Source organism: Natator depressus, chromosome 27 (genome assembly GCF_965152275.1).
Source record: "Natator depressus isolate rNatDep1 chromosome 27, rNatDep2.hap1, whole genome shotgun sequence".
Lineage (NCBI taxonomy): Eukaryota > Metazoa > Chordata > Testudines > Cheloniidae > Natator > Natator depressus.
Window position 1 is genome coordinate 7,924,640 of NC_134260.1, and position 13,936 is coordinate 7,938,575.

Below are 13,936 nucleotides of genomic sequence, written 5' to 3' on the forward strand. Positions count from 1 at the left end.
GGAGGAGGAGAGGGAAGCAGAGGAGGAGAGTGAAAGGGAAAGAGAAGAAGAGGAAGGGAAGGGGAAGAGGAAGAGGAAGAGGAGAGGGAAGGGGAAGGAGAAGCAGAGGAGGAGAGTGAAAGGGAAAGAGAGGAAGGGAAGGGGAAGCAGAGGAGAGGGAGGAGGAGGAGGAGGAGAGGGGAGGGAAGGGGAAGGGGAAGCAGAGGAGGAGGAGAGGGAAAGAGAAGCAGGGGAGGAAGGAGAGGAGGAGAGTGAAAGGGAAAGAGAAGAAGAGGAAGGGAAGGGGAAGCAGAAGAGGAAGAGGAGAGGGAAGGGGAAGGAGAAGCAGAGGAGGAGAGTGAAAGGGAAAGAGAGGAAGGGAAGGGGAAGCAGAGGAGAGGGAGGAGGAGGAGGAGGAGGAGGGGGAGGGAAGGGGAAGCAGAGGAGGAGGAGAGGGGAGATCGGGGAGAGGCAGACCAGTAGGGCTGGGCAGAGCCGTCGCTGCCCTCCGAGGCCCCGGCTGCCATCACAGCTCTGTCTGTGCGGCGGGCAGCGCTCGGGTCCCGCTCGGCTATCTCCGTCAGCTCGGGCCCCCAGGCGGCTGCTCGGGTGTTTCCGTATCCGCTCGGCGCTCTGTCTCAGCTCGGCAGAGGCCCGCTCCGCCCTCGGGTATTTCCGTCCTCATTCGGACATTTCCGCCTGCCCTCGGGTGTTTCCGTCCCCGCTCGGAGGGACTCGGCGCCTGGCCGGCCTCCTTCCTTCCCTCCCTGGTGCCTGCCCCGGTAACGGTCGCTGTGAGTTTAAATGAGCAGGGGCCGGGCCGGGCCCGAGCCGCCGCCGCCACCGGGACACGGACTGAGGCGGAGCCTGGGCCCGCCCCGCTGCGGGCGCTGACGGGACAGGATGACGGTGCTGCAGGAACCCGTCCAGGTACCGAGCCGCTCGCCGCAGCCGCACCGCGGCCTCGGCCCGGCCTAGCGGGGCCCGGCCTTTCCCGAGCCGGACCCGGGCCGGGGGCTGACCCCCCAGGGCCAGGCGGACCCCCTTCCCCCCCCCCGAGGCGGGGCCGCGGCCGTCTCCGCGTCCCCCAGCCCGCTCAGAGGGGCCCGCGACCCCCGCCGGAGGTGGGGCCCCCGGGGCCCCTCCTGGAAGGCAGGAGCCCGCCGCAGAGGTGGGGCCCTCGTCCCCCCTGGCCCGACCCCTCCCCTAGAGTGGGACCCTAACCCCTTACCCCCCCCCCCCGCCCCGGGATGTGAGGCCACCCCTTCCCCTGAGATGGGCCCCTACTGGTCCAGGCAGACCCCCCCCCCAGTGTCCTCACCCCGCTCAGAGACCCCCCCCAGACACTCCCCACTTCCAGGGCAGGCTCCCCTCAGATCTCCTAGAGGCACCCCCTTCTTCTCCCTTCCATCCGCTTCCCTTCCAGGGAGGACCCGCCACTGCCATTTGCTGTTCTCCCTCCCCGGAGACTCACCTTCTCCCCTCGCAGCCCTATGATTACTACGGTTTGTGTTACCATAGCGGCTAGCCCTTGTCAGCCCTAGTGGAGAATCAGGAGCCTCCCATTGTGCTAGGTGCTGTACATTCACAGGACAAAAAAAAAATCACTGCCCCAACAGGTTTACAATCTAAGCATAAGATGATAGACAACAGATGGATACAGACAGACGGGTCGGGGGGTACACAAGGAAACAATGAGTTGATATTGGCCAGCATAATAGTGACTAGTCCACTTCCAAGAGGGACCCCTCCCATCTCTACTGCTCCACCCTGACCCCTTATGAGACCCCTTGCTTCCTCCTTTTCTGTTTCAGCCACCCTCCACATCTGCTGTTTTACTATTTAAATGTGCTCATCTCTATGGATATCACACAAATTAAGGACATTTCTTGTCCCAAGGAACTTGCAGTCTAAAAGAGATGGGATGCCTCAGAGACTCAGAGGAGGGAATAACTTAGATTTAAAAAAAAAAGAACTTTAACTCAGTTTTTCCAGTATATTTTCCCTTCTTATCTCAGTGTGTCTTTCCAGAAGTGATGCCCTGTCAGAAGTTATCCATCCTTCGCTCTTTACCATATCTACCTTGCCTTAGCCATCCTTTTTATATTCCTTCCCACTTCAATCTTTCCCATGTTATCTCCTCCCTTTTCCCTTCCACCAGACCTCCAATCTTTCCTAGGTTTCTGTCTTTCTAAATAAATGGGGACATAGGGTTTAAAAAGTCTTGAATAGCTGCACATAGAACATGTTTTTCCTGGTAACTTATAAACCTCTCCCAGCTCCCACACTGGAAAGATACTTAGCATACTGTACAGTTATTCATAATAACAATATTGAGCACAACAGAAGTATCAGTAATTTATTTTATTGCCTTTCTGTGAGAAAAGGAAAAAGATGTAGCTGTTTGTGAGAGACAACACCTACTCCATTGACTTGGTCTAAACAAGGGGTAGCAATGGTGGTACTGTCCTTGTAGATAAGGAGTTGGTGTTCTTTACACCAAATTCTGTAGGTCTGCTCTAAACAGCTTTAGACAACGTGGTGCTAAAAACACTTCTAGCCACCTAGACCCCTTTTTCCAGTAATACTCCCCCACTGCTGCCATCTCTGGAGCTGGACAGGTGGTAGCAACAGTTGGGAATTCTAGCAAAAACTGACGAGTGTAGGTTTCTGTGTGGAAAGGAAGCAAACACCCATTGACATAGTGGATGACAGCAAACAATATCTAACATTTTTACAAATGCATGTAATCAGCATCTTTTCTGCTGTCCTAATTATGGCTAACCAGGTAGAAAATATTTGCTATCCTGACATTTCCATGACAGAGATGTGCAGTATTTTATCTGAGGTATATTTGGTTTGTAAAATGGGCAGATGCTTTTAATGTTATCTTCTCTAACTTGGAAGTGCTGTTAATGTCAGTCTGCTTTTGTTATCACACAAACCTACTTGGATTCTTGTACTTGATGAAGTACCAAGTTTCTCCTTTTTTGCTATCCAAAGAGGCTGATATGTTAGTGCAACATCAATGCACAATCATTATGTCTACACTTGTACATGTAGGACTCACGATTTGCCACTATCTCAGCCCTACTGGTGGCAGCAATGATGGAGATTGTATTGTAGGCACAGTTTAAGTATTGGATGACAAGGTGGTAAAAACATGAATTCTGATTGTTACAGCCTCCACCATTGCTACCATCAGCTGAGTTGCACTGGTGTGAATTGCGGATCCTAATTGTGCCATTTTCAATGCAGCCTTTGTTTAGGCTCCTAGTTACTCTGTCCTCCATTGGTGATCTCATAGAAGTCTACTTTGGTCATCTGTAGTCACAGTTCTTAAAAGTAAACCGCAATGGTGCAGTGATTCTGGCAGTTGTAATAAATGCAGTAAAACCACAGGATTATGGTGCATTCTGACACTAATGTAATAAGCCTATGACATTCAGACTCTTTTTTGCAGTACAGATTTAAATGAAGCTGTTGGATTATGTGTTTGTTGCTTGGCTGGACTCCTGGTACTTTTTCTTTCCCCAGTTATCCCATTCTTCTTGCATATGTTCTGAAAGAGTAGGCATCACTTCTGACTCATCAATATTACAAGTGACTAGTGTGTGTGTAAAAACAGATTTTTTTCATGTTTCTTTGTACAGCATATGCTGATGGTCATTCAAGAGATCTTTCATTCCCCCTAATCATCTATCCCCTCCCCACCTTGCAAAAGCAAATTATTTTTTGGAAAACTGTTACTTTTACAATCCTGACAGAGCTTTGTAGTGGTTTCATTTGTATATGTAGCATTTTAAAAGCATGTAAGATGACAAATGCCTGCCTGGAAGAGCTTCCAGTTTGAGGGCCTGATCTTGACACCCCTACTCGCAGTGAGCAAAGGTGGCAGAATCTTGTCCTAAATAGACAACATACCATTTTATACCTCTAAATGAAGACAGCTAAAACTTCCAAATTTCAAATATAAATTCCATGTGTTATCATATAACACAGGTGCAGTTTAATTTTCATCTCTAAACACCTTTAGTTTCAGCAATACAGCTCTTAACAGTTTTCTTGGATGCTTCAATTCCTTGTAGCACCTTAGAGACTAACAAATTTATTTGAGCATAAGCTTTCGTGAGCTACAGCTCGCTTCATCGGATGTTAGTCTCTAAGGTGGCACAAGTACTCCTTTTCTTTTTGCAGATACAGACTAACACGGCTGCTACTCTGAAACCTGTCAATTCCTTGTGTTTTCATCATATTGAATTGCTGATATTGACTGCCATGACCAGATCTAATGATGGACAATTTCCAAGGCCCTGTTCATATTATACTCCTGGGGGAAATTGTGCATCACTGCGCGTGCGCAAAATTCATGGCCCCTGCAGATTTATTTGTTTACCCACAGAAAAACGACTTCTGACGGGGAAGCAAAGGGAAGCGGCAAGAGCAGTCATGTGCCCACTCCCTGGCAGTGCAGACAGGTTGGTTTGGGCACCCAGAGCAGCCGGTAGAGACATAAATCACCACCTCGGTGGGGGAGGGAGGCTGGGTAGGTGGGTGTGTGTGTGTGTGTGTGTGTGACAGACAGACAGACAGACACTCTGTCCCTCTTGCTCGCTATTGCAGCACCCTCTGTGTGGGGGGCTTTGGGGTATTTCTGAAAAGGTAGGCTTGGGGCAGTCTCTGTTCCCTCAGGCAGAGGAGAATGTAGCAGCCTGCCTGCTTAGTGAGTTGTTTCCATTGTTCATAGTGAATTCCTCCACGAGTATAAAACAGATGTAATAATTTTAAGGCTCCTTTACATTGCCAGAGTGGTGTAAAGGAGCCTTATTGTAAAGGACAGTATGGCCTTATAAGTGCTTATGGTGCTTTAGTGATTAGAACTTGTCTAAATTTTTGGACTGAAAAAATTTCCTATCAAAATGTCCTTCATGAACTGTTTTCTACTGACCTTATTGGAGATGGTCAATAGCCAGTATAAATTGTGGGTTTGAGTTCCCAGCCCTCACTTGCTCTTCAGTTGCCTATGATGTAACATATGGCTGCATATATTTGTTGACTAATACTTAGAAGTAAGGAGTCAATACTAGCTACATTGCTATTAGACGGAGGGGGTTTGGTGATTTCCTCCAATCCTCCCCACTCCTATTCTCCATCCATTAAATTGTAGTTTAAATAAATTACCAAAATAATTGAAACTAACTGGATTATATTGCTTTATTTTGACCAAAAATGCAAAATTTTGCAGAATTTTAAAATATTGTGTGCAGAATTTTTAATATTTTGGTACAGAATTTTTAATTTTTTTAAATTTTTTCCCCCAGGAGTAATATTATGATTGATAACGTGATAGAAATAACCATGTACAAAGAACGAGGAGTACTTGTGGCACCTTAGAGACTAACAAATTTATTTGGGCATAAGCTTTCGTGAGCTAAAACCCTCTTCATCAGGTTCATGGAGTGGAAAATACAGTAGGAAGATTTTATTTATATACACACACACACACACACACACACACACACAGAATATGAAAAGATGGGGGTTGCCATAACAACTCTAATGAGACAAGTCAATTAAGGTGGGCTATTATCAAGAGGAGGAAAAAAAACTTATGTAGTGATAATCAGAATGGCCCATTTCAAACTATTGACAAGAAGGTGTGAGTAACAGTAGGGGGGGAAAATTAGCGTGGGGAAATAGTTTTTAGTTTGTGAAATGACCCATCCACTCCCAGTCTTTATTCAAAGCTAATTTGATGGTGTCCAGTTTGCAAATTAATTCCAATTCTGCAGTTTCTCGTTGGAGTCCGTTTCTGAAGTTTTTTTTCTTGAAGAATTGCCACTTTAAGATCTGTAATCGAGTGTCCAGGGAGGTTGAAGTCTCTAAGGTGCCACAAGTACTCCTCATTCTTTTTGCTGATACAGACTAACACGGCTACCACTCTGAAACCTGTAACCATGTACAGTTATCATTAGCAAAGATTCCCTGACCGATAAGGCTGTTTCCCTTCCCCCAAGAACCATTCTATGAAACCATGGTTTTCATTTCTTTTTAGACTGATTTTTCAGGCTGGGGGTAGTCTATAATGGCCTTTCTTAAAAGGAAAAAAATCCTTGTCTATATTGGTCATGGAATCAGTAATGTGGACAGGCCCTTCTTGTTGACAAGAGTACAGTGCTTTTGACATAACCTTTAAGACAGGTGGGGAACCTACAGCCCGCAGGTCGGATCCAGCCCACTGCTTCATTTCATCCGACCCGCGGCAAGTCTCCACACCGTGAGCTGGAAGCCCCGAGCCTCGGCACCCCCCTGCAGGGTTGCAGCCGCAAGCGCCGGCTCGCCCTGCTGTGGGGGGAATCTAGGGTTGCCAGGCCATTAAAAGTCCAATTGGCTCCCGGAAGTGACTGGCATGTCCTTGCAGCATGGGAGCAGGGGCAATCAGGGAAGCTCCGTGTGCTGCCCCAGCTCCCAGTGGCCAGGAACCGCAACCAATGGGAGCCTGCGGATGTGGGTAGCATGGTCCGTGCAGAGCTCCCTGGCCCCTTCGCCTAGATATTTGGTTTAGCTGTTGTGCAACATTCAGACTCTGAATAAGCTTTTCTGGGTGAAAAGGTGGGCTTGGCATGAGAAGGCTTCAAATACTTTCCCCTGGATGAAAAAGCATTTGTCTCTTCTTTGAAGAAGCTCTCTCAGTGCACAGCAGCTGATATAGTTTTGGAGTTCTTCTCTATGAGATTTATAACAACATTTGTGGGTAAGAAGAGAGAAGAACGGGAACCAGCTCTTGGGCTCTGTCTACCCCAGCAGTTCTCAAACTCTGGGTCGGGACCCCAAAGTGGGTCACAACCCCGTTTTAATGGGATCACCAGGGTTGGTGTTAGACTTGCTGGGGCCTGGGACTGAAGCCAGAGCCCCACCTGAGGGCTTCAGCTATGGGTGGTGGGGGCTCAGGTTTACAGAACCCCCCCGCCTGGGGCTGAAGCCCTTGGTCTTCAGCTTTGGACCCCCTACCCGAGGCAGTGGGGCTCAGGCTTTGGCTTTGGCCCTCCCACCCAGGGCAGCAGGGCTCGGACGGGCTCAGGCTTCAGTCCCACCTCTTAGGGTCATGTAGTAATTTGTGTTGTCAGAAAGGGGTCATGGTGCAATGAAGTTTGAGAATTCTTGATCTACTCTATGGGAAAGTGTTACAATAAACTATTGGCTGGAACACTTGGAACCTGCAACCCCTGTATCATGCCCTGTGTCCATGCAGATCAGCTGTCTGAATCATTTAAATGTTGGTTGCAGCCACAGTGGTGAGATCTCTACCTCTGGTCTGGATGAACAGGTGCCACCTAAAAAGGCTTATCCCTATTGTAGATGAGAAACCGCAAACAGTTCAGCTGCACTAGTCCAGCCAGTTCTAAAGCCAATGGAGTAGCTTTTGTTGGGTAAATACCCCAAAGCACCTGCTTGCAGCAGTTTTGTGCCCTGTGGATTGGTGCTTTGTATCTCCCAGTAACCACTGATACAACCACAATTGTCAGGTGTGCTTCGGGGGAAGCACCAAAATGGTTCTGTCGAGGCACTGCTGCAGTTTGGGCATGCTGAATTGTTGCATTAGTCTTGGTAACAACTGCCTTAAAGTGTTCAATGACCGTGTTACAGTTTCCTTGCTTTGTTTCTGCAAGGTGAACTATCACCACAATAATTGCTCACACTCGTTGGCAGTCTGAGGCCAAAGACCAGTTAAATTTGTTTTGTAAAACCTACTGTGTTACAGCATGGTGGTTCTTTTCCTCTCTCACGCTAATCCATAGAGCAACATGTGAGTCACCAATCTGACTAAAAGAAAAGGAGGACTTGTGGCACCTTAGAGACTAAAAAATTTATTTGAGCATAAGCTTTCGTGAGCTACAGCTCACTGTCATCCATTCATGGCTTCAGGCCATAAAACTTGCTTCTTTTTGATTACAGAATGACGGTCATTGTACAAAGAAAAGGAGTACTTGTGGCACCTTAGAGACTAACCAGTTTATTTGAGCATAAGCTTTCGTGAGCTGCAGCTCACTTCATCGGATGCATCCACAAGTACTCCTTTTCTTTGTACAATGACAGTCAAACACGGCTGTTACTCTGAAACCTGTCATTGTACAGTATGAGCTCCACTAACTCACTCTACAGTCCTGCTGTTCCAATCCTGGGCCTTTAACCAGCAGCGGTGGTTGGCTGAACTGTTGTGTGGTATCAGTTTTATAATGGAGATGTGACATAACTGTAACACAACCAAAAATCACTCGCTTACGACCTATGCCAGACTTGGGCAAGGTTATAACTCTCAGATAAGAGCAGGTTGCCAGAAGTATGCTGACTTAACACTCTTCTATAATCACTTATGTAGCATCAAAGGTAAGTGAGGTCTAAATAGATATGACCTGTTGTCATTCAGATATAGGCATTTGATTGAATAAAGGAGGAGGCACAGCAGGTAACCAGAGGAAAATGGAACTCTGGTGCGGCTCTAACTTACGCAAGGGGCCACGTCTGCCCCATGCACAATCCAGAAGGTGCAGCGGTGACTTGAAGGTCTCTGGGTTGTGCCTTCTGTGCTGAGCCTCCTGAAAGGTGCAAAACAAAATTTGAACCGGTTCAGGATAAAATAAAAGATGATCACTTCAGGCAAACTTTGTGACTAAACTTCTCTTGGATGTAGAGCAATACTATTGTGAACTGGGCTTTTAAACTGAAAAATAAATACTGTACTTGCAGTGTAGCAATCAAACCAAGACACTCAATCAAACATGGCTTTCACAAGGATTTAAAAATTGTTGAGTTTTAAATGTATTGTAGGAGTCTACAGGTGAAAGATTAGCAATCTCATATAGAAATTTCCTGTATAATAATCTACATAGTTATTCAAAACTCTACTGCATAGGCTGTAAATAGATTCCCTATGGTTAATAAAATAATAGTTGGTGCCTATTAGAGTTGTAGAGTTTAAAGGCAGACGGGACTACCAGATCATCTAGTCTGGCCACCTATATAGCACAGGTCACCAGCACCACCCAATACCCACACGCTAAACCCAACAACTGAAATTAGACCAAAGTATTACAGCCCAGAGGAGACTCCATTTATGTGCCACAGGCAAAGAAGGTGCACAAGTACCTGAGGCCCCTGCAATGGCAGGGAAATGATTATGTAAGAAATGTTACTTGCCAGGATTATCTAGACCTGCTCCCATACAGTACCGAGGAAGGCAAAAAACCCCACGTCAGATTGGCAGTGACCTTGGGGAGAAAATTACTTCCTGACCCCACACATGATAATCAGTTAGACCCTGAGCTTGTGAGCAAGAACCAGCCAGCGAAGCACCTGAGACAGAAGATGCTTTGTGATACCTTAGCCCTGGCCCTCCCCATCCAGTGTCAGCAATGTGTGACATAGCTATGCCGACAAAACTCTGTAGTGTAGTCCTGGCCTACCTGTTGAGAGGACAACTAGAGGAACCCACCATCTCTGGCACAGTAAATACATCATTTAAGTAGTGGCAGCAACCTGTGTAACACTATTAATATCACATCTAGAATGCCCTTTGCGTGCACATAGGACACTTCGAAATTAGAAGGGAAATCAGTTTTCACTTGTGTAAAACAAAAAATGTTTAGAACTTATTTCCAGGCTGTTCTGGCTTCTACCTATTACTCCTCAGTCTCTCTCAACCAGGTTAGAGGAGGCATGCAGCACAGACAGAACTGACCCTAAGAGTGGCTCAAAACAGAAAACTTCAAGAAAATGGCACAGATTTTCCTCCACTAAGTGTTCTAAAATTGCACTAATGTTTCTTACCAGATTAAATAAAAGGAAAGCTAATATTTCACTTTTAAACAGGAAAAGTACTAATCACTTGAGGTATTCTGATCTCTGCTATTACTTACTTTAAAAAACAAAGAAACAAACAAAAAAACCCAAAGGACTATTGATAATGATAAGGTCTAGGGATGATAACTGTGTGACTGTTCAGCAATAGATGAACAAACTACTCAGTCTGTGTTCAAATGAATAAGTGCAATCTTTGTGATATACAGCAATTCCCTAGACATCTCACTGCAGTTTGTGCATTCCTATATAAAATCTCAGTGCTCTAACCAATGGAAGTAAGACATTGTTTTTCACACACCAACTAACAATGGATCATGTTCATCTTAGCTCACTGTGGAATGTGTGCAGCTGTACCCTCACAGAAAATGCCATTCTGCTATCGTGTGCAGTTGACAGTTAGCAATCATACAGTGTTTGATGTTGCCATTGGCATGATCTCTAAGCTGTCTCAGTGTAGTATGTGGTGAACTAATCAGCTGTTGGTAAAAACCCACAGAATTGCACAAGTTTGTTTATAACTTAATTAATATGTACTAGGTTCAGATTAACTTTCTTTGTTCAGTATTTATTAATTTAATATAAGAGCTTCTAACAGAAGAACACATTTAGATTACTCAGGTTTCAGAGTAGCAGCCGTGTTAGTCTGTATCCGCAAAAAGAAAAGGAGGACTTGTGGCACCTTAGAGACTAAGCAATTTATTTGAGCATAAGCTTTCGTGAGCTATAGCTCACTTCATCGGATGCATTCAGTGGAAAATACAGTGGGGAGATTTATATACACAGAGAACATGAAACAATGGGTGTTACCGTACACACTGTAAAGAGAGTGATCAGGTAAGGTGAGCTGTTACCAGCAGGAGAGTGGCGGGGCGGGGTGGGGTTGGGGGGGGGGGGACCTTTTCCAGTGATAATCAAGGTGGGCCATTTCCAGCAGTTGACAAGAACGTCTGAGGAACAACGTGGGGAGGGAAAATAAACATGGGGAAATAGTTTTACTTTGTGTAATGACCCATCCACTCCCAGTCTTTATTCAAGCCTAAGTTAATTGTATCCAGTTTGCAAATTAATTCCAATTCAGCAGTCTCTCGCTGGAGTCTGTTTTTGAAGTTTTTTTGTTGAAGAATTGCCACTTTTAGGTCTGTAATCGAGTGACCAAAGAGGTTGAAGTGTTCTCCAACTGGTTTTTGAATGTTATAATTCTTGACGTCTGATTTGTGTCCATTTATTCTTTTACGTAGAGACTGTCCGGTTTGGCCAATGTACATGGCAGAGGGGCATTGCTGGCACATGATGGCATATATCACATTGGTAGATGTGCAGGTGAACCCGCCTCTGATAGTGTGGCTGATGTGATTAGGCCCTATGATGGTGTCCCCTGAATAGATATGTGGACACAGTTGGCAACAGGCTTTGCTGCAAGGATAGGTTCCTGGTTTAGTGGTTCTGTTGTGTGGTGTGTGGTTGCTGGTGAGTATTTGCTTCAGGTTGGGGGGCTGTCTGTAAGCAAGGACTGGCCTGTCTCCCAAGATCTGTGAGAGTGATGATGGGTCGTCCTTCAGGATAGGTTGTAGATCCTTGATGATGCGTTGAAGAGGTTTTAGTTGGGGGTTGAAGGTGATGGCTAGTGGCGTTCTGTTGTTTTCTTTGTTGGGCCTGTCCTATAGTAGGTAACTTCTGGATTGCTCAGTGTCACTGTAGGGTCCTGAGTATGTTCTTATCCTTTGCTTTAGATATATAATTTTTGGTAGTAACTTCTTACAGCAATACTCAATCATATATAGATCACAGGCCCACTTCCACTCATCTGTGGAAAAGACTCCACTTGAGTTTAGTGAGAACTGGATCTGGTTCATAGACAGTTGTACATTACAGCAACAGCCACTGGGGGGTGGAGAGAACATGACAGTTGTATCTCTAATATTAGAGAGATACTTGTGCCAAGTTAGAACATTAGGCCTCTTTACATAGTTTTAAAGTATAGTGAAGTCTGCACTATGGACCCACCCCTTTATATGTATGTATCTCTCTCTGGCAGTCATTTAAAAATTATTCTTAAGGTTTTTAATATTGTGTGGCCTTTCAAGATTGAACATTTACTAGGCAATTTAATTTTGCTGCGCCTTTGGCAATGGAAGCTGGTCCTTGGCATTTCCTGTGTTTAATGTGGATTTAAAAAAAAGTTTTTTCCCTTTGAATTTAAAATCACATGTATCCATTTACACACATCAGAAAATGTATTTTTCTCTTCTACAGGCTGCTATATGGCAAGCACTTAATCATTATGCTTATCGAGATGCAGTGTTTCTGGCAGAAAGACTATATGCAGAAGGTATGTGCCTCACTAATATTGAATTCATGGTTTAAGTTTGCTTAGGATGTTTAGGACTTCTGTTCTTTTTTTCACTTGGATAATAAAAGTTTATTTCTTTCTACTCTAAAACCTCCCCTGCAATTGAAGAGACACAGTCAAGATAAAAATCAAATGTTACTTGTAACAATATCAGGTATTACCTAAACTTACTATAAGAGTAGAGGAAAAACAATTTTTTTTTTTTATCATTTCAATTTGCTATACGCCCTGGACTACTCTGGGTTTCACTGTTCTCCCCTGTACTATATTAGTTTACCGTGTTTGTGTTGGTCTTTCATATAGCGACAGGGTGGAAACTTTTTTTAAAATGTGACTTTAAAAAATCTCTGTTTGGCGGGGTAGATATGGTTTTAATGTAACTGAATAGATTTCAGGTAGATGGTGCCCCTTCAGAATGGCTTATTTGACCAATACTTCTATAGTGACACCAACTTGAAACCTTCACTTCTTTTATTTAAAAAAAAAAAAAAAAGAAGGTACCTTCACGACCTTTATTTGCCAAGCTTGCTTCTGGCTGCAACTTTGTATTTACCTCCCTTTTTTTTTTTTTTTTAATTCTTGGATCACTATGCTATTTTTGTTTAGCCCAGATTCAGTTTCCAATTGCAGCTCCTCGCCTCTTGCTGGACATAGAGGCTTTCATAATCAATGTTGCCACACAAATTGGTCAGCAAAAAACAATGAGTGTTCTGGCTTATGCCCTTTCTCTGAGCTCAAACATATCGCCTTTGCCATGTGTTTAAACTTCTCTGAATCAAGGAGCTGCTGTCCAAAAATTTCTTTTGAGTCTTGGTCTCCAGCATAGTAGCACAATGCTTTCCTACAAACACGTGCTGGCCTGTATCTTGTTACATAACAAACTATTAAATAACTGAATTTGGCTGACCCTGGTGTGTGTTTATTTTATTAGTTAATAATTTTAAATTATTTGGATTTATACACAAAACTTTTTAAAAGTTGCTGAAAGGATTCCAAGGATAATCAGTTTGCCAAGATAGCGAATCAGTTTGCCAAGATAGCGAGCCAGTTTGCACTAAACTTACTGAGTTCCGTAAAAAATGGGACTTGTTTGGGCTTCATTTCTTTCTGGCTTCTACTTAAGCGTTCCTTTCCTTTGCTGAGAAATGTGCATATATGTTTACTTTAAATGCACAGCTTACATATATTGTTGAAAAGTCAAGTGAGTTAGGTGCTTTTGAAAACTTTACCTACAGACTGTATCTCCTCTCTCTCTCTCCCCATTATTCATCTCCTCATATAGTTTATTCAATATACGGCTACATATATTACACACAAATACAATGTTAAAAGAACATTAAGGTTGCAAAGTCAAGAACTCAAAAGGCAGGAAATCCCAGAGTTAAGGTTGCCTGTATAACTTAATTTACCCCCTTGTGTGTATATATTATGAAGCAGTCCTTCGTTACATGACTGCATACTATTTTTTCCACATTACCGCAGCCTCATTCAGTGCATAGGATGTATCTGTCCTGGAATGAATCAGGGTTGTGTTGTGAAGGAGGCTGTTGTTTGTCGAACCACGGCTTCATTTGCTGCAGGATTTGGAAGGTCTGTAGTGAGGGAGGTAGGGGATTGCAAGAAGAGAAAGGGTGGCCTCATGGTTAAGGTAGTTGAACGCTGCCCTGGAAAACTGGATTCTATCCCTGCTTCTGCCACAGAGTTCCTGAGAGATGCTGGGCAAGTCACTTAAATCAAACTTTTTAT

At 44.5% G+C, this 13,936-nt stretch overlaps 1 protein-coding gene across 4 annotated transcripts in view; it reads left to right on the forward strand.

Moving 5' to 3' along the window:
• The first annotated feature begins 715 nt into the window (after window positions 1-715).
• The window catches only part of CDC27 (cell division cycle 27), a 59,113-nt gene continuing 45,892 nt past the window's right edge, over window positions 716-13,936 (forward strand). For all 4 annotated transcript variants that reach the window (XM_074940607.1, XM_074940606.1, XM_074940608.1 and 1 more), the window contains exons 1-2: window positions 716-909; window positions 12,094-12,169. In XM_074940607.1, coding sequence (XP_074796708.1) covers window positions 883-909; window positions 12,094-12,169 — 103 coding nt within the window. In that variant the 5' untranslated portion in view covers window positions 716-882. The remainder of the gene's footprint in view (window positions 910-12,093; window positions 12,170-13,936) is intronic.